Source organism: Vanacampus margaritifer, chromosome 2 (assembly GCF_051991255.1).
Source record: "Vanacampus margaritifer isolate UIUO_Vmar chromosome 2, RoL_Vmar_1.0, whole genome shotgun sequence".
Lineage (NCBI taxonomy): Eukaryota > Metazoa > Chordata > Actinopteri > Syngnathiformes > Syngnathidae > Vanacampus > Vanacampus margaritifer.
Window position 1 is genome coordinate 37036058 of NC_135433.1, and position 25545 is coordinate 37061602.

The 25545-nt window shown below is 39.6% G+C and overlaps 1 protein-coding gene and 1 long non-coding RNA gene across 10 annotated transcripts in view; one reads left to right on the top strand and one right to left on the bottom strand.

Moving 5' to 3' along the window:
- Nucleotides 1-25545, bottom strand: part of LOC144043678 (RNA-binding Raly-like protein) — a 79255-nt gene that overhangs the window by 26554 nt on the left and 27156 nt on the right. For 7 of the 9 annotated variants that reach the window (XR_013291137.1, XR_013291143.1, XR_013291142.1 and 4 more), the window contains one exon: nt 13085-13362. Coding sequence is in view for 1 of the 9 variants with exons in the window: in XM_077557571.1 (XP_077413697.1) it covers nt 13085-13340 (256 nt within the window). In the remaining 8 variants the exon portion in view is untranslated. The remainder of the gene's footprint in view (nt 1-13084; nt 13363-25545) is intronic. The other 2 variants (XR_013291141.1, XR_013291139.1) reach the window with 1 other exon arrangement.
- LOC144043680 (uncharacterized) lies at nt 581-20377 on the top strand. Its single transcript, XR_013291147.1, has 6 exons — nt 581-612; nt 2258-2357; nt 3072-3432; nt 6888-6976; nt 19712-19818; nt 19893-20377. It is a non-coding gene; the product is annotated as an uncharacterized LOC144043680 (long non-coding RNA).

The following is a 25545-nucleotide window of genomic DNA, read 5'->3' on the forward strand; positions in this document are numbered from 1 at the left end:
AGAGGAAAACAAATATGGAAAAACTCACATGTGCACAGCAGCACACTTTTGGAGCGAGGGGGAAATTGACTACTTTAGTAGTGTAGTGAGTGACTCTGTCCACTTGCGTATTTAAACGGGTTATTCCAAATGTTTCAGCAGCAGGAATTATGACCACAATCCAAATATTAGCTCCATGTAAACCTTGTCAGTGAATAGCGGACGTTCACATTACAGCATTTTTAAGGCCACTTTGAGTAAAGTAAAAGCCTCCCATTCAATAAATGTGACCATTGTACTAAAAAGTTTAGTAGAAGTAAGAATAATTTTTACATACAGTGGTGCTTTTGGATACGAGTTTAATTTGTTCTGTGACTATGCTTGTAACTTAAAACAATTATCTGATTCCCAAAGTGCTCCTTTGTCAATTTATCAATTAATTTGTTAATTAATTTATTTATCAATTTTATATTTAAAAAAATAGTTTGTGAAAGTAGTTTTGTTGCCTTTCAAAACAAAAATTCAGTAACATCATTTACATAAAACAAATTATTATTACGTTATCCTTTGATGACGTCATACTACAAGACGCGCCCCATCCTGCCAGGTCGCTCGCCACGACACCTGCGGTCGGTAAGTTGGTCTCTCTGTTTGTATTTACGTAGTCTCACACACAGTAAACAAAAGCCAAGGTCATAGAATGCAGAAAACTCAAGCAAAACGAATGCCTTTATTTGATCGATTTTGTCGACATGATCACAGAGCATACTGCGTGCTAGCCTACTAGCTTCAATTGAAATGTTAAAAAAAAAGTTGTAATCAGGCTCGCAACTAAGATAAAGTCTGACATTTGGGCGCAGTTGGTTCTGAGGACGCGGGGAAGATATCTCCCTCAGTTTCATAAAGACCACGATCCTTCTCATCCACTTTCGCCGCGGCAAAAATCTCCGGTAAAACTAACGTTCCTCTTCCATTGGGACGGGGCATGGAGCTTCTGCTCCAATTACTGATGCGTTTAAGGTACACAGAATATGTCGGAATTTGTAGCTGTCGCTCAGAATTTTAATAAAATATTCGTAAAGACTCCAACTTGTAGCATGTACTCAATGATAGCTGAATTGAAATACAGACGCTCCCCTACTTACGAACATTCGTGTTAAATGTTCGGAAAGAGATGCTGTAAATTAGATTTTTTATTGCGCACCTTTTTCCGAGTACAGTAGTGCTTCTTTCCGCCGCTAATACAGACGCTTGGCGCTGTGAGAGCTCACCCAGCATTGGAGGCTCAGCAACGTGTCGAGGAGGGGGAAGAAGAAGAAACGCCTGTCGCTCATAGATAAAGCCATCGCACTCTTCGAGCAGCAAGACCCAAATATTGAACGTTGCACAAAGGTTGCAAATCAATTGAATGATGCCATACAGTGCTACCGCATCATTTATGATGAAAAAAGAAGAAGTTTTTTTAATTTTTAATTTAGTATGATAAAGGGGATATCTATTTGAGGTAAGGTAATTATTTAAGTAGATACACATAGTGACCATTTGAGTCACTGTCTCTCTTTAACTCATTCACTGCCATTGACGGCTATTAATTTGAACTATTTGTACTAGTTAACATTTTTTTTCACTTTTGTTAACAAGAGTATGAAAACCTATAATTTTTTTTCCATTGTACATTTAGAACAGATATAACATTTCTGATTAATCGTGAGTTAACTATTGAAGTCATGTGATTAATTACAATTGAAACTAATTGCATGACTTCATGAGTTAATTCACAATTAATTGTTCTAAATGTACAATTAAAAAGAAAAGGTTTTCATACTTTGTTAACAAAAGTGGAAAAAAATGTTAAACTAATAGAAATAGTTCAAATTAATTTTTGACATCTATAACTGTCAATGGCAGTGAATGAGTTAACAATTCAAGACCATTCCCTCACTAAATGTGACCGCTCTGAAAGTGCTCATATTACAATATTTTATCTTACAATATTATTATTTAAAAAAATTGCGATCATTCATTTGCCAATACATGACAGCTACCCAGTGTCACCATCTGTTCTTTGTTTAAAAAAGTGAAAATATAATTTTGCAATCATATAATTGTCAAATTAACGCTGTGAATTAAAATATATGGACTGTAAAAGTAAATATGTTTATGTAAATATTTTCTTTGCAATATGCCCCAACTAATCTAAACACAGCATTCTTATAAATATTGCATTTGTGAAACATGAATTAAGCAGAAAAAAACCACTCAGTTTTATCCATCTCAGGTGGGCTGCCATTATGTCCTGCACTGCCATCTGCTGTCGACTGAAAGTGACGCCACAGTGCTCCGCTTGCAAACGTCACGTGACTGCACCCTGAAAACAGGTAAGTCACATCTCCTGCGTTTGAGGAAAGATATTATATATCATTATTTGAAGATCTGCGCAAATGAATCATTTCTACGAAAAAACGAGTCCGTTTGAAGATTTCTCTTGTAAAATTCATGCATCTTTCTCGTTGCTGCACTTGAAGTTAGGATGAAAAACCGGGCTGACCTCTCTCAGTGAAAATGTGTGCTTCTATCTTCCAAATGAAGCTTTTGTTTTGTCCTTCATCTCTTTCAATTGAATTCAAAGAGTGCCGACTTAATATCAGACTTAATCAGTCCCACAGCTGTTGCCGCCTTCGGGGCCACTTGAGATAAAGCCACCTTAGAACTATATATTATTATTAATACATCTCATTACCATCATATGGGATTTGCAGCTGTACTCCAAAAGAAAAAATCTCTGAAAGTATTGTGTTTAATACTAGCACCATCTAGTGTTTCACAAAGGTGGCAAATGCATATATGCATGGAATAAAGGTCGATACCAAAAGACGCCCAAATATATCCAAAATTATACATAATTTAAAACACACATACACAAACTTAAAAAACAAATTCTGGCCTTCTGTTAAGTCCAAAAAAATTGAAGAACAAAATAAATATATCCCGCAAAATAATAAAAAATATATCTACATATCGATGCTGTCCTGTGAAAAACACTCATGACCATTTTTGTCATTTTTACGTTTATGGGATGAAACTGAATGCAGACATCCCAACCTAAAATCCGCCATATCAGACCACTGCAAACGAGAAAACCACATCATGGACTGGGACAACGCAAGCATCATTGGAATAGAAGAACAGAAATACAAAAAAGATGGATAAAAGAAGCACTAGAGATCAGGAAACGGGGACCGGACACACTAAATAGGGACGAAGGAACTTTTCAACTTTCCCACACATGGGATCCACTTCTCTGGAGATCATCGAGTGACGGAGGGCGTAGTCGGCGTGGAGCGTCACATGACAGCTCCGCTACGCCCAGGAACAGCAGCTGATAAGACACGTCACAACTGTCAGTTTGACAGCTTCTGAGGAAGGCGGCAGCCGTCGCCGAAACTAGTCAAGGTAAAGCACAACCTTTTTTTTGTCTTAAAAAATAAAAAAATAAAAATATAAGTTATGAGAGATAGTATTTAAATACGTGTTTTTGTATATGAAAACAACAATAATAATGAATAAACAAACATTATTAAAATTTGAGAAGAAGTACCCTTTGTATTTAAAGTACAGTTATAAAAAAATGCAAACATTTGAAAACCATCTAAACGCTACCGTATGAATCAGGCTTCCCCATTACTGGCCCTCGAAGGCTGGAGTCTAGCAGGTTTTAGATGTTTATGTCCTCCAACGCACCTGATTAGGATCATTTTCAGGTTTCTGCAGAGCTTGCTGATGAGCTGATTATCAGGTGTGTTGAAGTACAGAAACATCTCAAACCTGCAGGACTGCGGCCCTCGAGGACCTGGATTGGGGAAGCCTAAAATGACATCAGTGAGAAATTGCAATGTGGCGTTTCATCCACAAAGAGGCACTGCAGGACTATTACACAATACAAGAAGCCTCTCAGCTAGGAAGGAGTCATGTCTTCTTGATTTAGCAGACATATACTAAAACATAATCAAGTCTCCATAATGCATGAGTCAGCAGCAGTCGCCACCCATCTGATTGGATATTAACCAGTCATAAGTGAATAACCTTAATGAAGTAGCACACAATATACATAACAGCATCTCAGCGTGATTTGGACTTGACCTTGTCAACTTTTACCAGGCCTGCCTATCATTACTGCAAAACCTCTCGACAGCGCACCCCCACTGCAGCCTAAAGTGAACTTCATGTTTTAAAGATAAGGTGCACAAGTTCATCTTGAGCGGGCCGACCCAGTCACACCTGCAGCGGAACCCTCACACTTCTTGTGCATTCTTAATACTAGTCTATACTGTAAATACAGGGTGGGACGAAAGGAGGCTTACAAGGGCAGTGCAAGGAGGAAAGGAAGGAATGACAGTTGGAAGGAAAGAAGGGATGCAGGAAGGGAGGCGGAAGGATCGAGGGGAGGAATTGAGGAAGGAGAGAAAGTAAGAGGTTACAAGTAGGAAGGAAGTAGGAAAAAAGAATGAATAGAGGGATGGATAATGATGTATAAAAGGAATGAAGCGGGACTAAAGAAGGGAGGAAGGAGGTGGGAGAATAGATGGAAAGAAAGGAAGGGACTAAAGAAGGGAAGTAGGAAGAATGCCATGATAAAAGGAAGGGAGAGGGAGAATGGATGGAAGGTTGAAAGGCAAAAAAGGATGGTGTAGGTGTGAAATGAATGAAGTAACTGATAGAAGCAATAAAGAATAAAGAAGGGAAAGAAACATGAAAGAAAAAAGGCAGGAAAGGTGGGAGGGAGGACAAAAGAATGGAGGAAGGAAGGATAGAAAGGTGAAGGAAACTAACAAGTGAAGAAAAGTGCAAGGGGAGGGGGATGGAAGAGGGGTGTCATAGAAGGGAGAAAGGAGGGAAAGAAACTGAGGAGACAGAAAGGGAAGGTGGAAGGATGGATGAATGAGTTTAAGAAGGAAGGAAGGGAATGATTCTGGTAGGGAGGACTGAAAAAAGGGAGGGAGAAAAGGAGGGACACAGCGTAAAATGAAGAAAAAGTTATGGAATGATGGATGGGAGGAAGGTTTGAAGAAAAAGTGAAGGCAGTAGGGTAAGAATTAAGGTAGGAAAGAAGGAAGGATGGAAGATGAAAAGGATGGAAGGAAAGAATGAGGAAATTAAGGGAAGGAAGATGAAAGGATAGAATGATGAAACGGAGGGAGGCAGGAAGAATTTAAGAATGAAAGGAAGGAATGGAAAGGATGTATGAAATTATTGATGAAAATAAGGGAAAAAAGTAGAGAAGGAATGAGTGGAGGAAGGATCGAAGGTGAGTGTAAGGAAGGAAGGAAGGAAGGAATTTCGGGAGGGAGGGAAGAAGGATTAAATGATAAAGGGAGGCAAGAAGGAAGGAAAAGGATGGGATGAAAGGAATGATGGAATGAAGGTGAAAGTAAAGAAGGAAGGAGGGAAGGACAGATTGAAAAAAAGGTTATGTATGAAATGAAGGAAAGAAGTAAGAGTGGAAAGCAGGAATGCATATAGGAAGGGAAGGTGGAATGCTGGATGGAAGAAATGAAGGAAACAATGAAGGAATAAAAGCAGGGAGGGAAAGATGCAATGATGAAAGGAAGAAAGGGACAGAGGTAGGAAGTCTGAAAGAAGGATGAAAGGAAGGAACAGATGTATGAAAGAATGATGGAATGGAGGGAGAAAAGAAGGAAAGTGGGAAGGATTGATATAACGGGGTCATGTATGAAAGGAAGGAATGTAAGACAGGAAGAAAAGGAAGGGAAGAAAGATAGAAGGATGGAAGTAAGTAAGGAAATAAGGTAGGAAGTCAGGATGGAAGGAAAGAAGGAAGGTGGTAAGGATGTATTGAAAGAAGAATGGAAACAAGAATGTATGAAAGAATGAAGAAAGATGGAAGGATAAAAAGAAGAAAGGAAAAGGGGATGTTTGAAAGGAAGCAAAAAAGAAAGAAGGGAAGGAAGGAAAAAAGGACAAGAGTAATATAGTTGAGATGTTTTACATGTATTTTATACATTCCTAACTTGTTTGTAGATTCATGTGGCAGCTAAAAATGTGAATTTCAAAAATTGCCTGTACGGTTTACGAGTACCTCATGATGGCCAAATTTCATTTGAATTCTTACTGTTTTCCATGGGCCTTTTTTTGACATACTTGTACAAAACAATTGAATTCCACACTGCGTTACTTAGCGCTCCATTTGTCCTTCATTTCACTCTTGACAGACTGCTGCATATTTGACTCTTTTATTATCTCCTTACTTTACTTTGCCGGGACAAGTTAATAATGATCTTTAATACAGAAGGGGGCAAAAAAGGCACAGCGGGGTGAGTAATTGTGTGACAGTAGAGCCTAAAAGCTTAATTAAAAAATCATATGCTCAGTTGCTTTAACAGCACACAGCTCCTAACCTTGCAGAAAAGAAAAAAGAAGAAGAAGAGCCGCCAGCTCTTTTGAGGAGAAAATTCCATTTTTGCACACGTGAGTGTTCAAGGACACCTCAGCAGTGAAATGGCAACTGTCCAGCACGAACTTAAACAAAACATACACAAAAAGTCTGCTCAACACTGTTCAAATGGCAAACATGTTCCCAACCCCCTCCTTTAATGTGACCTATAATCTGGACAACTCAATTAAACAAAAGAAAGAAAGTAATTTTTTCAAGAAAATAAACACCTGAGATAATGTGGTTGCATAAGTGTGCACACCCTCTTCTATTCTTGTAATCAGAGTTAGCCAGTCACATTCAAACCCACACCATTATTTAAAGTGCCATTGACGAATCCCAAATAAACGTCAGCTGTTCTATAGGCGGGAAACAGTATTACAGGATGCTTTTCTTTGACTTTTTGCATTTTTTTTGTTTTTGTTTGTTCTTTTCTTCATGTTTGATGTCATTGCAGGAGGGTACCGATGAGGGCAAAAAAGAAAACGATCACAACTCAACTAGAAATGGAACACGCCATTCTTTACCTCTTCGATTGACTCAGCGGTAAGCAGTAATATGCATGTTTTTTGAAGGTGGGAGGAAGCTATAGTACTAAAGCTGGGATTCGAACCTGAATCTCAGAACCGCTAGGCAGACGTGATAAACACACATTTAATGTGCTGCTTTCCATCAATCATGATTATTTATTATGAACGTAAAATACTTGATATATTTTACACCCACACGAGATTTCATTTTTTTCGACATCATCTTTTAACTCTTTCACTGCCACTGGCGTTAAAAGACGTCAAGTAAAAACCTACGGAGGGCCGCCAATGACGTTAAAAGACGTCATCCAATTTTTTTTTTTTTTTTTTTTGAAACGGGTGGAGGAAAGCCTTCCCCAGCTGTGTTGAAAGTTTCAAGCAGGTCTAGTGAGCCTAATGACTATTTTTGGCCCCTAGATGGCAGCAATGACTCTCTTTTGACAAGATTGGGTAGGCGTCAGTGGAAGACGTGAGGCGGGGCTAGAGTGTTGAGGGGACATTGGCTGAAGAAGCCATAATGGCGTTTGCAAGCAGCTCACGGTCGAGCCGTTTTTTTCAAAGACGAAAAGCATCGACCAACGCTAAAGAGCACATTGATGACGACGATGATCATCATCGATGATGATGATGGTGACTCCGAGGTTGACGCTGAAGTTACAAGCGTTGACGCGGCGGCTATGACGACGTCATAAAGGTTCACCGGCTAGCGATGCTAACACCGGAAAACGCGGAGCACAACCGAGCACGCTCAGGCGGACGTTCAATCGGACGACGAAGAGTGCTCCGAGTCCAATGCATATTCATCGGAGGAGTGTGTACAGTCTGCTACTTGCTATTCCCCGGAAAAAAAGGCCGTCAAGAAAGTGTAACGTCTGCACGCGAAAGGAGCCATCGCAAGTGAAACTAATCTGTTGTGCAAATCCTGCTCCGTCTCCTTGCACGCATGGGAGCGTTACAAAAAGAAAAACTGTATTTGAAACATCCACATAATTGTAAATAGTACCACAGTTGCACACATTTGTAAATAGTTTGCGAAATTGTTTTGTCAAATTGTTACACTGTTGAATGGAAATAAACGTATTTTGCAACCAAAAAACACTTTTTCATTTTTGGTGATAGCGTTTTACAGAAGTAAAGCACTATTTAGGTGTTTGTGGCATCATTCATGGACAAAAAGAAGTGTACAATTCCCTAGAGTGCATGAAATAACATAGTTTCACAAAAAGCTCTTTTTTTCCGCTTTTTGTTTCAAAACAGCATTTCGGTGAAAGAAACCATTTTCTATTGTTGATTACTGAAGAACGGAATAAGGTAGAAACAAAAATTTTTTTCTGATGAAAGATGAGAGTCCAATCTTTCATTTGGTAGTAAGTGTGTTTCCATAGTCCAAACACAACATTTTCTGTAGACCTTGAAAGATCAGTCAAAATGCTTAAATCGGCTGGCACTGGCGACAACCCGTTTCTGAAAACGTCTGGCAGTCAAAGAGTTAATGACCACACCTGGGTTCAAATGTTTCAGCCTTAGCACATTAGCCACCTCAAACCGGTAATACTGACACATTACGTGTACACACATGGCCAATGTGCTAATGTGGCTATTGTCCACAGTTTTCGCATGAATTGGCTGCATTTTGAATCTACAGACTATTTTGTGCAAGCTTAGCTCGGGGTGTAGTTGCACTAAATGACATAATAGCGTCATGCAACTTCAGATATAACGCACTAATTGACAAACATTTATGTAATCGTTGACCAAAAACATCTGTTTCTGAACAAAAAGGGGAGAAAACGAGCATTTGTGGAAAATCAGAAAAGTCACTTTGACGCTGTTTTGTTTTTGACCCCTCAAACTGTAAAACAACAAAAACAAAAATGAGAAAGTGATGACAAAAGTAATGTTTGCGGATATTTTACAATAAAACGCAGAGTGAGAGACAATGACTCACTCACAGCTTGATCTGAACGTTGGTGACTTTTTTTTTTACATGGCGTTCCTCATTCCCTCCATGAAATGTGTCATCTTTTCTGATGATTGCGACATTTGATACAGCTGCCTACTGTTGGAAAAAGGTGCTAAATTTATACCTGTAAGGGTCCAGTGGCTTGTTACCGGGTCAGTCCCCTCAAGGGTACAGCTATTGTAGCCTTTTAACAGGTGTTAACATTATTAACATTTTTAATTCTTTATTTTATATTTTAACCATGTTGAATTTAGTTATAGATGTGTAGAGCAGGTGAAATAATGTTAAACTCAATATAACTCGACCTTAACCTATCTGTTATCTTGTTTTTGGCTGAATTTCTTTTCAGTGTCCTGCTTGAGAAAGTTCAATCTGTTTACTGAGATTCTGTTTTGAGAAAGTGCACACTGAGAACATGTTTTGTCTAAAAATGAAGAACGTGCAAGCTGGCATATTGAGATTCTGTTTTGTTCTCACATGAAAGATCAACATAGCATATTGTGAGAACCAATCTGTTTTTCTTATTCGATGGGAGGAGAAGAGGCGTTTTCTGTACAAACTGGGATTGTAATAAAGGGCTGTGTTTCATGGGGGAGGACACACATTTTTGGATGAAACTGATTTGGTGATATTCAATTATGTGACCGGAGATCTCTGTAATAAATCAATCCTTGCAAGGAGCCTGTTCACGGGAATCTCATCATTTGATTTATTTGAACACGTAAAAGTTTATAATTTAAAGGATACCTTAACACAGGGTACATACTTTTGGGACCCTTACAATTTGTACATATTTTTTTTAATATAGTCAAATCTGTACCCTTTGGGTACTGTCTAGACCAGGGATGGGCAACATTATTAAAATGATTCCCTTACCACACCCTGGTCGTATGTCGCTTTATTTTTTAATATACAGTGGTCAACTTTATTTTACACTCGTAGGATGATTCAGAATGTATGCGACTTAAATATCGCCTGTAGTTAAAGGCTTTTCGATGCGGATGGAAAGGATGTTTTCACTGCAGTTGTCGATGCAATTGGTCCCTAATGAACATGACACGCACACACACACACACACACACACACACACACACACACACCCACCCACACAACCCACTTCAGTCCAATTAAGTGAACACCACTCACTGCTGCAAGAAGTCCATTTATATTCAACGAGAGCTGGAGTGTGAGGACTATGGACGAGCAACTGAACAAATCAATAAGTAATATCGAGAGGATTTAAGGTAGGGGCTCCACTGGACGTGCACCGGCCCGCCTAGACTTTGGCTATCATCTTCGGGTATGTGTTTTACTACTATTAGCGAGGCGTGTAAGGTCACATCAAGACTGCAAGCAAAAAAAATGTGTCAAAATATTCAATAGGAGTACAAATGCTGAAATGTGTATGTGTGTATGTAATGCTGTAACAAGGTTTCTCTTTCTTTGCATGGAGGCAGCCTCCAATTAGTTGGTGGCTACCCTGGCTCCAAAAACCTCTGACATCATCAAAACTATGTGTGTCAAGTCAAGAATTGTATTTAGCAGTCATGCCAATTCACAGCACAAGTTATCTCAAGGCACTTTACACATTGAGCACGTCTAGAACCTGCAGTTGCTCAAGAAGAAGAAGAGGAAGAAGAAGAAACATTTTCTTTCAGACATAATATTGTGTTTAAGCATAAAGTTTAAGGACAGATGTACCCCCAAGATATCAAACAATGCAATAGCAATCCTATTGGAAAAATAATCACAGTGATGTTAGCTTGTTAGGTTTTACCCCGGAATAAAGCTAAGATTGTTGCTAACAAGCTAGGGATTGCATTTTTGGACAGATCAGAGGCATATTTATATTTACTTAACTGTTACAATGTGCTTGAATTGGGGACAAGCGGAGGAACCAGCAGTTGGTTAGGACCGTTTGGTTTTGATGGATGACTGCTTTCGGCATTTGAATTTGGAGACAATCTAGATAAGAGATTGTTTTAAATCGACACTCACTTTATAATGCATATTTACTGCCACCTATAGGCCTGGAATGGAACAGCATCAGCCTGCAAGTCATGATTCTCAATGACATGAATCAATAGTGGGGTCTCCCATCCACCCATTTTTATTCAAAATTTCAAGAAATCGGAAAATAAACCTGAATGGAAAGGCTAGAAATTAGGAAAAAGGCCCAAAATTCGCAAAATAGGTTTATACGCTTGGAGGGGGTGGATTTTTAAGCGTATCGAAAAAAGGAAAATTTACACGTCCGTTTATAGTCACAAATCAATGAAAGACGTTGATAAAGTAAGGTATGGGGCGGGGGAGGCGACTTTTTGGAATTAATTAAAGAAGTGAATATTCATGTAATTTTAGATGAAAAACAGCAAAGAAAGGCTACGGTTTATTAAGAATTGCAAAAGCAAAGTCATACGATGTCATCGCACGATGCAGTCGCTTCCTGTTGTCCTTTTTCTTTTAAATTACTGGTGGATCACATCTCTATGGTGTATACCGCCGAGTCCACTCTCAATATTCGCAAAAGAAGAACAGATGGAAACGGACACAAGTCGTATCTCCGTTTTGCGTATTTTCACAACATTTGTTAGAAAATTTTGAAACAATTGGATGGAAACCCATCAAAACTTAGTGGAGGTCTAGTAGTCATTAATGGTGTAGAGAGATACTAATAACTTAAAAAACCCGCAATTTCAATATTTAAAAAATAATCATGTTAGTAGGGCTGGGTATCGATTCTGATTTCCAAAATCGATTCGATTCAGAAAGGCCCGATTCACGATTCACATTGATTTTCAATTCAGTTAAGGATTTCATGAAGTACCAATTTTACTTTTATTTGGAAGACTTGCAAATTGTAGAAACTTCTTTCTCTTACTTGGTGCAATTAGAAAATATATATAATTGAATCCAATGCAGTTAAATTAATCATTGAACATGACCTGATCAAAACAATAAATCCATCCATCCATTTTCTTAACCACTTTTCCTCACAAGGGTCGCTGGAGCCTATCCAAGCTGGCTTCGGGCAGTTGGCAGGGTACACCCTGAACTGGTCGCCAACCAATCGCAGGGTGCACAGAGTTGAACAACCATCCACACTCACAATCACACCTATGAACACTTTGGAGTGTTCAATTAACCTGCCACGCATGTCTTCGAAATGTGGGAAGAAACCGGAGTACCCGGAGAAAACCCACGCAAGCACGGGGGTGAACATGCAAACTCAACCCAGGAAGGCCGAAGCCCCGACTCGATCTCACGTCCTTTGTACTGGGAGGCGGACGTGCTAACCAGTCAGCCACCGTGCCGCCCAAAACAATAAATAATAATTGAAATCAATTACGACTACAGAGCTATGTAAATAAAGTGGCACAAACACTAACACTAACCCAAATCATGACATTCACATTCCTGTGACGATTTTTATGCTAATGCTCCAGTGGTTAATAAATAAGTGCACAGTCATAGTGCATAATTATGCATCCACATTTTGTGTCCAATTTCTTACCTCACTTCTTTTGGGGGGTATTTGTGTTCAGTCCTTCGCTTTTTCTTTCATTTAATGTACAGTCTAATTACTGCCACCTGCATGCACTCCTTTTAAAAATGTGGCGGCAACGCACCAAACGCACCTGCCAACAACGATAAGAAAGAAGAAGAAGTCATGCATTACCGCCAGTGGCCTTCTTCATAGCCATAGGTATCTATGCTAAAGAAGGGGGCGCTAATGAACCAAAAGTGTTTGACAACCAGCAAATGGAAGTAGAAGAAGTAGTCCGTAGTCTTGTGTAAGTTATAGTGCAGTATGACTTATTTACTATTTAGAGCCGCAAGATGCACAGTAAACGGTCAGGATTCTACTTTTGGCTCCAATGTGACGCAGAATTTCAGTTAAGGTAAGCCATTTAAAACTACTGCAAAAAACAAAAGCTTTTCCATGGTGCATCTGTCTAAACAGTGTGTGTTTGCATGTGTGTATTTTTCAAGAGGGAGACCCACGATGCGATCCGCTTGCATTAAAACGCAGCCCATTTTTGAAGTTACATAGCACATGCTTGAGCAGTTTCCTTTCTAAATGTTAGTGTCATTTTCTATATTGTCCCTCAGATTAATTGAGGGGTACTCTTCATGAATAATATAACACGAGATCGTTACCTAACGACTGTCCAGCAATGACCCTGTTGTTCTCGCTCGCCACGGCTACCCGGGCGTTCCTCTCGCTGGCATACTGGACGAAGGCGTAGCCCTTGTGCACGGAGCATCCCACAATCTTGCCGTACTTGGCAAAGATGGCTTCAATGTCGGCCTTGCTCACCACCGCCGTGTTGAGATTGCCGATGAAGACACGGGAGTTGAGTGAACGCGGGTCATTCTTGTTGGTCACGTTGCTGGTCTGGCTCTTGCCGGTCATTCTAGACCTGCCGCAGTGCCTGCTGGATAAAAAGCAGGGACGTTGTTATTGCATCTATTGAAACATACCAACAAATAATGTAAGATCATCTTTAATACTGTACAGGTACCGTGCTAAGTGTCCACATGTTAAAGGGAAGCCAACCTTAAACATTTCTTGAAAAGAATATGTTATATATGTGACCTCACTAGTCTAAACATGACATTCCGATTAATATTACATTTGTGGAAGTTATGAAGCAAAATCCAGCCGTTTTTATCCCTCTCAGGGGCCATTTTGCCACTTGCTGTCGACTGAAGATGACATCACAGCTCATCTGTTTTCTGTAGCTTAGCTGTGATTGTTACATGAGACCTGTGCAACTGTGATGTCATTTTCACTTGGGGGGATGGGGGGGTCTAACATCCCCTTTAACTCATTTGCTCCCAAAAACGTATAAAAACGGTCTATTTTTTACCATGGTCCCAAGACGTATTTATACGTTTTTAATTATTTTTATTTATTTTTTTATTCTAGAGCACTGTTTCTCCCCGTTCCTCGAGTACCCCTATCCAGCCTGTGTCCGAATGTCCACCCTTATCCCCTAACCCCTCATTCACTACATAGCCCCACACTATGTAGTGGTCTAATATATAGTGCCCTCATTCTGTTTGGCGATTCAGACAGCCAGCTCACTACTTTCTCCTTGTCGCATATCACGTGACCACTGTAACGGTCATGACACACTGGCGGCGCATAACTCTTCGACTATTTATTGTGAATGAAAATGTTTTAAAACTGTACTTTAGTTCCTTTGTTGTAAATATTTTCAACTATAACGCATTCATTATTTCTGTAGTATATATTAATGCATCTCTTTGATTCCCGTGCTTGCGCTGTCGCTCGCGCCTTGTTTTTTTTCATACTCGCAATGCATTGTGGTCTATATTAACCCGTTTGAGTGAACATCGATGTTCACTACTTTGCATTGTGGGTAATTATGAATGCCCCTCATATTCGTTCCTGGACATTCGGACGCCACTACAAAATGGCGTGACCCCTCAGTAGGGCACTATATAGGGAGTAGGGTGCACATTCAGACACAGCTCATGTCTCCTACAGCCAACACAGCTGAGGATCATTATAGGCTTCATGCATGAGATTGCTGATTAGCTGATTGTTTGAAACACCTGTGTTGGCTGTGGGAGACATGGAAAACAGGCTGGATAGGGGTACTTGAGGACCGCGGTTGAGAACCACTGTGCTAGAGCATACAAAAGGCTTTGATGCAGCCTCTAACCTGAAGAGGGCGTTAAAGCAATGGTAGTTATTACAAAAAAAACTGTCAGCAGGTGGCAGCAGAGCAAAAGAGATCAACCGGGGCCATGAAGAAAAAAAGCTCATTTACCCACAGTTCTAGACAGATTTGTGAATAATGATGAAACTTAGCTATATTCTAATGCTAATTGCTGTAAAACGGAAACAGACAGAAATATACTTTTTTCCTGATAAAAGAAGAGAATCTTTCTTTTGGTAGGTTCCATGTTTTTATAGCAATGGAACACAATATTCTGTGGGCCTTGCAAAATCAGTCAATATCCAGTAAAACAGCCGGGAGCAAAGGGGGTTGCTTCAATGAAAATGGCTGGGAATCTAGGAGATGGTTTATATGCTTTGCATTGTGTTGCTGTTTTGGTTAATAAAAGAACGGCAATGATGGCATCTATCAACCGAGATTATTACTACATGTGTTGTTGTTTTTCCTGATGGAAAGGTGTCTATTTGAGGAAAGTTTTATTTTTCAGATTTTTTTATTAAATATGGTAAAAAAATAGAGAAAATCTGACCTCTAAAAATCTATACAGTGGTTCCCTGAGATACGGGTTTGAGCTATTTCTTGCCCATGCTCATAATTCAAAACATTTGTCTCTCAAATCATCTTTCCCAATTGAAATGAATGAAAATGCTATTTGTTCCATTCGAGCCTCACAAACAAAAAACCCAAAAATTGTAATGAGAAAAACAATCTTTGATATTATATTTAATATGAACATACAGTAACAACAGAATTAAAACATCTGCTACATCTCATTTGCACTCACAAGTCAAACCAACAAAAAGTCAAATCTGCTAATCGACAGCTCATATCTCGAAAACCTCTCCAATTTCTTGTAGCTGTCATAAGGTTGGCGGAAAAGCACTACTTTTATGTCAGGCACGGCTTTGGCGCCATCTTATACATAGTAGTTTCACAAAAAGCGCAAAACTGAATAGGTGAGTGTGTTAGTGGATAACGGAGGAAGGCTATCTTTGAACATGTGAATTTGTCAATAGGCAGGAGAGCACTATTCATGTTTCACGATGACAGATGCACGCACATCTGTAAGTGCTAGGCCTCGTTTAGAAATAACACATTTTCGCACTTGTTAATGTCACGCTCTATATGCTTCCTTCCTGCATGAGGTGCGAACTGTCTTGGTATAAAAAAGAGAAAAGAAAAAAAGATGTATGGGGAGATTTGAACAAGTTTTCCTGGAGGTGCACGTCAGTCAGACAAATCACCTGCACTGAGTGAGCCCGGCGGCAGGTAATGCTTTCTACGTGTTAACAGTGCTTCATGGCGTGTTTATATCCTCCCTGCATCACGACGCGTTTGTTCCCATCATGCCGCATGCTGCCCAGGGGATCAGCAGGTCTGATTGTAACAAGAGGGAAGAAGAAGTTTTGGGGGTCTCGCAGAGTTTATTCCCACATTCAAGGTTCATTAATATTCATGGTGAAGAGCATATGAGCGTGAACAGTTTGCGTCGTCATAATTGGCAGCAAAGGACAATGATGGCAAGAGACATCATTCAACACACGTAAACAACCATCAATCCAAACTACTCGAACACTATTACATCTAATTCAATACGCATCCATCTATTCAAACACATCAATCTGTCCTTCAAACCATCCAATTATCCATCCTTTGAACAATGCATCCAACTTTGCTTTTGATTCCACTATTCCATCAAGCTATACTTCCAGTCATCAATTATATATAATATAACATTCTTCTGTTATTCCTTCCATTTTTTTCACTCACCAATCCTTGCATCCATTCGTCTTTCACACCATCCTCCATCCAACTATTTTACCATTCATCCATGCAGCAATCCTTCACATGATCATCCAATTATTCTTCCGTTTATTCATGCATTCTCCTTTATTTCCTTTCACTCACTCATCCATCTATCACTTGAACCATCCATCCAACTACTTTATACTTCCATGCATCCTTCGAACCATCCATCCATCCTAATCTGTTGAGCGTACTGGTGCTGGAGACTCCTACATTCTATTTAACCTTCTTCCAATCAGTTAAAAAATCCACCAGACTATTCAACCTCATTTCATATGTCCTGTCTTTCATCATCTATTCATTATCCAGATACAGTAACATCCAACCATCCTAAACGTCCACATTATCCAACTACCAAACTACATCCATCTCATCATCTAACTCTTCTTCTATCCATTGATCTAGCTATCCAATTACACATCTATCATCCAACATTCAACCATACATCCACCCTTCCATCTACAATCCATCACCCCATTGAAATCCACTTATCCATATATCCATCCATCCATCCATCATAATTTCCAAGAAAGATGTAAGTCAGCTCAACCTGCCAATGATTTATTTATCCCAACAAACACCGACAAGACTCTGGATTGAAACTTAAGAACGCTAGAAGGATGGTAAGATGTGATATCTATAGGTAACAAGAATATATTTCCCAGCGGAGCATGCTGAATGCACAGATTCCCTCTCAACCTGGCAATATTCTCTACAGTAGATTTCCCTTCAGGATACCACACAATTTTACATTAAAACCACACACACACAAAAATGGAGGACAACTGCAGCTTTGTTGAGTTGATTAACCTAAAAGTTTGCGAGAGCACAAAGTCCGACAAAGCCAGTAGTTGCGAGCGCTGAGGTCATTAGACGGTTGATTATGCAAGCATGAGCACATTTAAGCAGACTTAATTGGACAAAGCCGGGAGCCGCTGAATTGAAGCCCATGCTGAGCACAAAGGGGTTACAGAGCAGGCCTCTGCTAGTTAATTAGCTGAAAAGAAGAAAGTGTGAGGAAATGTACATGTATGCTCAACTATGTTGTATGTATGCTAATTGGAATTAGTAATGCTTCTGTAACTATGATTTCATTGAGTATATCAGTTTTGTTTTGTTTTTAGAACAGACTTGCCTAGTTCATCTCAGAAGAACAATGTTTGAACAATCATTGGAAAGCAATGCATCATGGGCTAGTGAAAGCACTATAGCTGCAGGGGGAAAAGGTCAGCGCAGAACACACCATCCAACCATCCTTCTTGCTTTCCATCCAAACAACTAACATCAATCTACACTGGGGAGTATAGTGTACTGCAGATCCATTTATTTATTTTTTGAGAGAGAGCTCAGTATTGTTCATTCGGTAATCTTACCGATTCAACATGCCATCATCATTGCTCTCTCTATGTTTTATTTGTGTGTGCGTGTGTGCATATGTGCGAGTGTGACTTTGTGCTCATTAATTCACCTGAAACCTATTCAAAATCCCATACCCATCACCAAAACCGAAGAATTCAGAATCCCGCTAGAGTCGTGAAGTTGTCAGGAGACCCGAGGAAGGATCAAAGAAAAGAAAGAAAAGTGAAATCCAGCACCGACCAGACATCACCTACTACCCACCGGGTTACCAATCAGAATCTTTCACCAACCCCAGAAACATCTCAATTCCAACAAATTAGGGAGACCTCAAGAGACCAAAGGAAAGACTGAGGAAAGGAAGGAAAGATAGATGAAGCAGAGTGAGATCCACTGACATCAGCCTCTTCCGATTCAGCGACCAGAGGAAGAAGCAGATTGTGTTTGAATTTTGGTAGATGCTGGTGTGGTGGATCTGGCATGCATGAAAAACCTCCACCAAAGAGGGGAGCCGTCGACCAGGCCCTGCGGAGACCACCGGCCGGAGAGCAAACCCAGGAGCCCGGAGCGCCCCCCACCCCAACACGACCAGCGCCCCCCACCCCAATGCAGCAGAATGGGGCACGGCAGGCCCACCAGATGCCAGGAGGCTCACTGTAGCGGTGCAGGCCACGCAATACCCCCATCGCCCGGCCTCCGGAGGCCCAAGACCCCGGCCAGCGGTGGAGCCCCCAGCCTAGGGGAGGGGGAGGAAGGCGGACAGGGGAGGGGGATGGGACGGAGGGGAGGAAACGACAAGAATGGGAAGGGGCGGCAGCAGGGCAGCAAGAAGAGGAAGGGTGACGAGGGAGAAGTGACACAATGTGGCAGTTTTAGAACCCAGACGCAGAGATAGAGGTTGAGGCTAAAGCAGCTTTTATTAAACAAAACAAAAGTTCCTCGTTGAGAGGGAGAAAACATTTATTATTAGCTATTATTATATTATTATAATAGCTATTCAAAGTTAAACTAAAGGCGCTCCAAAAGGGAGGAAGTCTAAACTACAATCAAAACAAAAATCACTCCTTAACTAAAACAATACAGTGGCTATTCAAAGTTACAAACCAAGGGACAGGGCAACAAGGCTGTGGCCGGTAACTGGCTTTAGTGGCTCTGACGAAAACACTTAGGCACAAGACAGGTGAGACGCAGACCATTTAACACATGAGGGTAATGGGAAACAGGTGGACACAATCAGGAATCAGGGTTGACACTGACACCACACGAGGAAAGGCAAGTGACCTGAAACGAGAGGAGTCAGAATTTTCAAAATAAAACAGGAAATGACAAGCAACCTCTCCGCGGTGTGACAAGAAGGAACCGGGAGTCGGAGGAGGACGGGCGGGGGGAGGTGAGGAGGGGAGTGATATTTACTTGAAAAAAGCTTTATAAAGGTTGATGCACTCAAAAAGTCCAAGTAAATTTGACAAGGAGTTTAACTGGAATTTCTGGTGTGGAAAAAACTTAACTAGATTTTTTTCAAGTAATTCACTAGACTTTTTCAAGTAAATATCAATCCCAATTTTTTCAGTGTATCGTTTTCTTCAGCCATCCATCAACTCCATCCACCTAACCAACTACACAAACAGCATAAATACTACCATCATAGATCTTTTTATTCATCCATCCATCCATACTGTATCCTTTCATTTACCTATCCATCCATAATCCATCCTTTCATCATCCATCCATCTACCATTTTCCTCACAACTGCTCAACAAAATCCCAGACACACTTGAAGATTTCATAGAAAATCTTGCAAGAAGAGTGCAGAGGGTGGATAAAAACTCCATATTTTCTTCCACGTTCACTTCCTGTTGGTGTATCCGTCCTTCCTGTGACTGTGTTCTCACTCTCGTTTATTTCCCTGCAGGTTTCCAATCTTCTCACCCCACCACCTAAAACATTCCATCTCCATCCTCTGCCTGCTCTCCACCACTACCAAGAGCAGCAGGAGCAGCATAAAAAGCCCGAGGCAGAGTTGAGTGTTATTTTCTCTTTAATCATCCTACAAGTGCTGCTTTATTCATTGCAAATTCCATCTGTTCTAACAGGCGATGCTTGCTCTGAAATATACGTGCTACTTTGGCATCAAATTAAAGTGGCTTCCAAATAAGAACCACCCGACAAACACAAAGCTCCCTGTCTGGGTCAGGAATGTTGGCAGTTTTTAACATTATTATTTTTCCTTTTTAACTTGCGCTCAGTTTCCCCACAAGCCCAACGGCAAGGATTCAAAAGATGTGATCTTTGTCCCGTGTGTTCACGCCGGGTGGGCTCATGAGACATTTAGGAGACATCCAACGAGCCTTTCAAGCCGTCAAACCTTTTGTCGTCAGTTTTTACCAAGCTAAAAATACATTCATGCATGCTACACTCATCAGCCAGCTCATTAGGTACACTATTGTGTAAATATGTGATTTTAGAGGGGAACAGTAATTTTTACAAGATGAAACAAGATTTAAAAAAAAATGCTATTGTAAATTGACTTAAAAAAATAGTTTCATGATCTAAATATTAAGCAAAGTTTGATTTTTTTAATTAGATTTTTTACAGGAAATGGTTTTAATAATAAAGTCAAATTAATGTGAAGAAGTTTGGGACTGGTTGCCAGCTAAACACACAGCAAGCAGAGACAAACATGAAAGGCGGAGTGCTTGGAGAAAACCCATAATCAGAGGTACAATGAAATGTAAGTTAGAATAAGAGAGTAAAAGGGGGGTAAAAGCAAGAATGACCTCCACGTGGCGTCACTTGAATGCGACATTGTCCAGCAGCCAGCTGGGCTATGGCGTAACTAACCTTCTGCCTGCAAAAAGTTGAAATTGGGCGACTTTACTCCAGTATTGAGTCCAGCCAACTATGAACATGCAAAATCAACAACATACAAAGAAATAAACGGGATCACTGACATTAGAAGCCAGGATGTCACGCATGGTGACTGGAGTTGCAGCAGCAGCAGGTGACGATCGTGGGGCTTCCGGGACCGTCATCCTGTGACCACAACCCCAATTACAGCAAAAAAAAATCTTTGTTCCAAAGTATCTAAGATAGAGGTTTGAAACATGCGTACACTGTTTCAAGTGGGGAAACTGGACAATGTAATATATTAAATTAACGGAATGAAAATTTAATGCTTAGGCTTATGTGAATAGCTAAATGCAGGCGAGTTCTACAAGGAAGGCATTTTCGACTCAAGAGGCATAGAACACCAACAAGGGGTCGGCTTGATTCTGGACAAGCATTTTGGCAGCTCCAACCTCTCGTTTTGGCCGAAATCAGAGCGGGTGCTGATGGCTACACTCAAAGCTAGCCCATTCAAAGCCAACATTATTGTTATTTATGCGCCCACAGCGGAGGCAGACGATCAGACCATCGATAGCTTTTACAAAGAATTTGAAGAGGTCTACCCTAGCTGCAAATTGGACAAAAGCAACATCGTCATCATGGGTGACTGGAACGCCAAGGTTGGGTCGGAAAAAGACAAGCTTGTAATGGGAGATGATCCCACATGGTTACAGACAAAGATACATGTGGATTAGCTGTGGAGATGGAGTACGAAATCAGATTGATTTCATTTTTGTCAAACAGTATTTTTGAAACCCAGTGAAAAACTCAAGGTTTGACCCAGGGGCTGATGATTCAGACCACACACAGCCCTGTTATAATGCACTTACAGCTCAAGTCAAATCGACAGCGATCGACAGTCAGAGAGAATTTTAAAAACTCCATCCTTGAAAACATGCCAGAGGAAAGCACAGATATTGAAAGTCACAGGCTCAATATTTTAACTACTATCAAAAATGTAGCCAAGCAACATCCCCGGGCTGCTCGGATGTCTCCATGGATAGCGAAAGATATAAAAGGGTTGTTCGAACAACGCAGGCTGCTGAAACAAGACAAAGTGCAATACAATCTAGAAGAAAGTGCATCAAAGCCAAGGCAGAATGGTTAGAGCATAAGTGCGAGGAAGTTGAGCATCAAGTGTTCCGGAAAATCAAAAAGATTACTGAGAAAAGATTCCAACCATCATCAAACTGCATCAAAACCGCCATCGGAACGGTTTTGCAAAAAACGGAAGACCTTGCGCAAAGATGGACGGAACACCTCCAAGAACTTATGCATGATGAACTTAAGCAAGAAGATTTAATTCCTCAGACAATAGAAACTGGATCAAGAATTTTTAAAGATGAGGTTTGATGAGGAATATGGAAAAAAAGTCCCCAAAAAATCCCAGTAGAAATGATGTGTGGCGTGGACCTGATTTGGTCCATCGTAGACAAAATCTATTAAACCGGCAAGCTCTCACAAGACATGTTGAGAATCCTTGTTCATAGCAATACCGAAAGTACCAGGAACCCTGAACTGCAGTAACCATTGAACAATTAGCCTAATGAGCCACATTCTCAAGATAGATTTGAAGATCATCTTACAAAGGATCCGACATAAGATCACACCAGAAATTCCAGACTGCCAATACGGATTCATAAAAGACAGAGGTACAAGAAACGCAATCTTTGTCCTTGGAATGCTTTGCAAAAGAGCCTTACAAGCAAAGCAAGAGCTACCCAGAACCTTTATCGTTTACACAAAAAAAGGCTTTTGATAATGTGAGGCACAAAGAGCTACTCAAAATTCTAAAAGATATTGGAATTGATGACAAAGATCATAAAAATAATCTAAAATCTTTACCTAAACCAAAAAGCAGCAATCCGTCTTCTAGACGAAACATTAACCAAATGGGTCAAAATTTTAGAAGTCAGATGTGGAATGTCTCCAGACTTCTTCGATCTCTATGGTGAATTTATTCTCTGCAGTCTTGAGGACATCCTCGAAGGCAGCGAACACAACATATCCAATACGCAGATCATACGGCCTTTCTAACTATGTCACAAGAAGGTGCCTAACGTGTCTTTGAAACTGCGGAAGCCTCTGGCAAAAGCAAGGGCTTGAGCATCAACTGTAACAAGACAAAGGTTATGTGTGTTCCCTAGTCATCACCAGAACCGGAATTTATCCTTATTGCAGGCAACACAATTATGGAGCAAGTTTCTTTATTTACTTACCTTGGAACCACAATTACAGCAGATGGCAAAAGCAAGAAAGAGATCAGAAGAAGAAACGGTATGACCAAAGATATGCATTCAATAAGATGAGATCTATCTTCTTGGTTCGAAAGCTGTCGATCAACATTAAATTCTGTCGAATTAAACCTTTGTGTGGTCGGTTCTGCTTGGACTCTCACGCGGAAACACAAAGCAACATACAAGCTGCAGAAATGTGTTTTTAGCGACGAATGCTGAGAAGCTCCTATGTCAATTACATGACCGATGAGGAGGTCCTTCAACTGCTCACGACCATTGAGAGGCGACAACTTCAATTCCTGGGACACTATATTCAAAAAGGAAAATTAGAAGAGTTGATACTCAGTGGAAGAATTGCAGGATCGAGTGCAATAGGCTGGCAGGGGAAATGTTTTTGCAAAATTTTCAGCAATTCAGGTCAAAACGAAAATTATGGGACGCTGCCCTAGATCGGGAACATTGGCGTCAATGCACGAAATGTTCATAGTTCATCTAAGCCCGAAGAAGAAGAGCGTAAAATTGTACTTTTACAATATTTAGTTTTATTTTACAACTGCAGTATATACTTGCTATTCCCCGGAGAAAAAAAAACAGCAAAAAAGTGTAGCGTCTGCAATCGCAGTGAAACTAATCTGTTGTGCAAATCCTGCTGCGTCTCCTTGCACGCAGGGGAGTGTTACAAAAAGAAAAACTGTATTTGAAACATCCACACAATTGTAAATAGTACCACGTTTGTAAATAGTTTGCCAAATTGTTTTGTCAAATTGTTACACTGTTGAATGTAAATGAACTTATTTTGCTATCAAAAAACACTTTTTCATTGTTGGTGGTAGTGTTTTACAGAAGTAAAGCACTGTTTAGGTGTTTGTGGCATCATTCATGGAAAAAAAAAAGGTGTGAAATTCAGTAGAGTGCATGAAATAACATCGTTTCACAAAAAGCTTGTTTTCTCCGTTTTTTGTTTCAAAACAGAGCATTTCGGTGAAACTAACCATTTTCTATTGTTGATTACTGAAAAACGGAATAAGGTAGAAACAAACTTTTTTTTCTGATGAAAGATGACAGTCCAATCTTTCATTTAGTAGTATGTGTGTTTCCATAGTCCAAACACAAAATTTTCTTTGGACCTTGAAAGATCAGTCAAAATGCTTAAATCGGCTGGCACTGGAAGCATCCCTTTTCTGAAAACGTCTGGCGGTCAAAGAGTTAGACACATAAAAATCATATGAGTCAGAACAAACTAATCAAATTATAATTTTATTTTATTATATATTATATATTATGTTATTTTCTAAGAATTATGTAAAATGTAATGTTAAATTATTAGATGGTCATGGATTTTTAGGATTGAATATATAAAATGTCAGTCGGTCAAGACACATATGTATATTTATGATAATTTTTTTATATTGTGTAAAAAAAATGTTTTTATTTGATTTAAGTCAGTATTTTATTGTCAATCAAAGGCAGAATTTCTTTAAATATATGTGCAGCGGTACCTAATGAAGAGCATGTCTTCATTTGTCCACCGCTCTTGTTTTTGTGCCGTCAAATAATGGCAGCAGAAAGTTTCTACTTCTTCAAGCTCATTGAAAGAAAATAAGGAAAAACACATCAAAAGCAAATCCTTTTGCCATATTCATGAGTCTCTGAGATCCTCAAAGCCTGTTTGAGAAGAAAGAAGAAAAAGTATGCAGCATACAGAAAATGCTGGCAAACTGTGGCGGAAAACAACCCAGGCAGCAAAGGCGGGAGAGGAAGAATGTCATGCAGGCATGTTAGCAGTGCCTTAAGTTATAAGTTTAAAACATTCTATGACCACCTAACCTAATCCAACACACTTCTATCTCAAATCATCTGACCCCACTGAAATGAATAGAAAAGCCACTAATCCGTTCCAGCGTCACACCCATAAAGCAAAAACATTTGTTTTGTTTTGTTTTGTTTTGTTTTGTTTTGTTTTGGAAACACAGCACTCTATACACATCGAAATTTAATAGAAATGTAAATAATTTAACAGCGTGTGCATCATGATTTAATTCTTCAAATCAATTAATTGTGCTGCTTCTTCTTTTGTGCCAGGAGGTAGTATAATACAGTAATTTGGCTACAAACAAAGAAGAATAGCGCTTCCTCAACCATTCAAAATGACAACAATAAAATGCTAATTTTACAAGATGAAACTAGTAATGTTATGATAATAAAATAGGAATATTCTACAAACATTTTAATTATTTTCACATTTTCAGAGAATGAAGTGATAATATTGCATGAAGACGTCAACATTTTTAAGTAAAAACTAAATGTTACAAGTTGAAAAATCTAAATATCATAGACATTTACAAGATACAAGATTAATATCAGTTAAATTGTAAGTGAAAATGTGAATTGTTAAAAAGTTATGAAATAATTTAAATACAATAAATGAATACAAAATCCTAACAATGAGTTGAAATAGGACAATAATTTTAATTTAACAGAGATAATTTAGGATGTTGCAAAGGAGAAGAGAATAAAGTTGAATTACAAGTCTTAATAGGGAGTCAAAACAATTTTAAATAAGGATGTATATTAATGCTAATTAAATTAAACTTAATAAAGCAAGTACTCAAACTAGAACAAT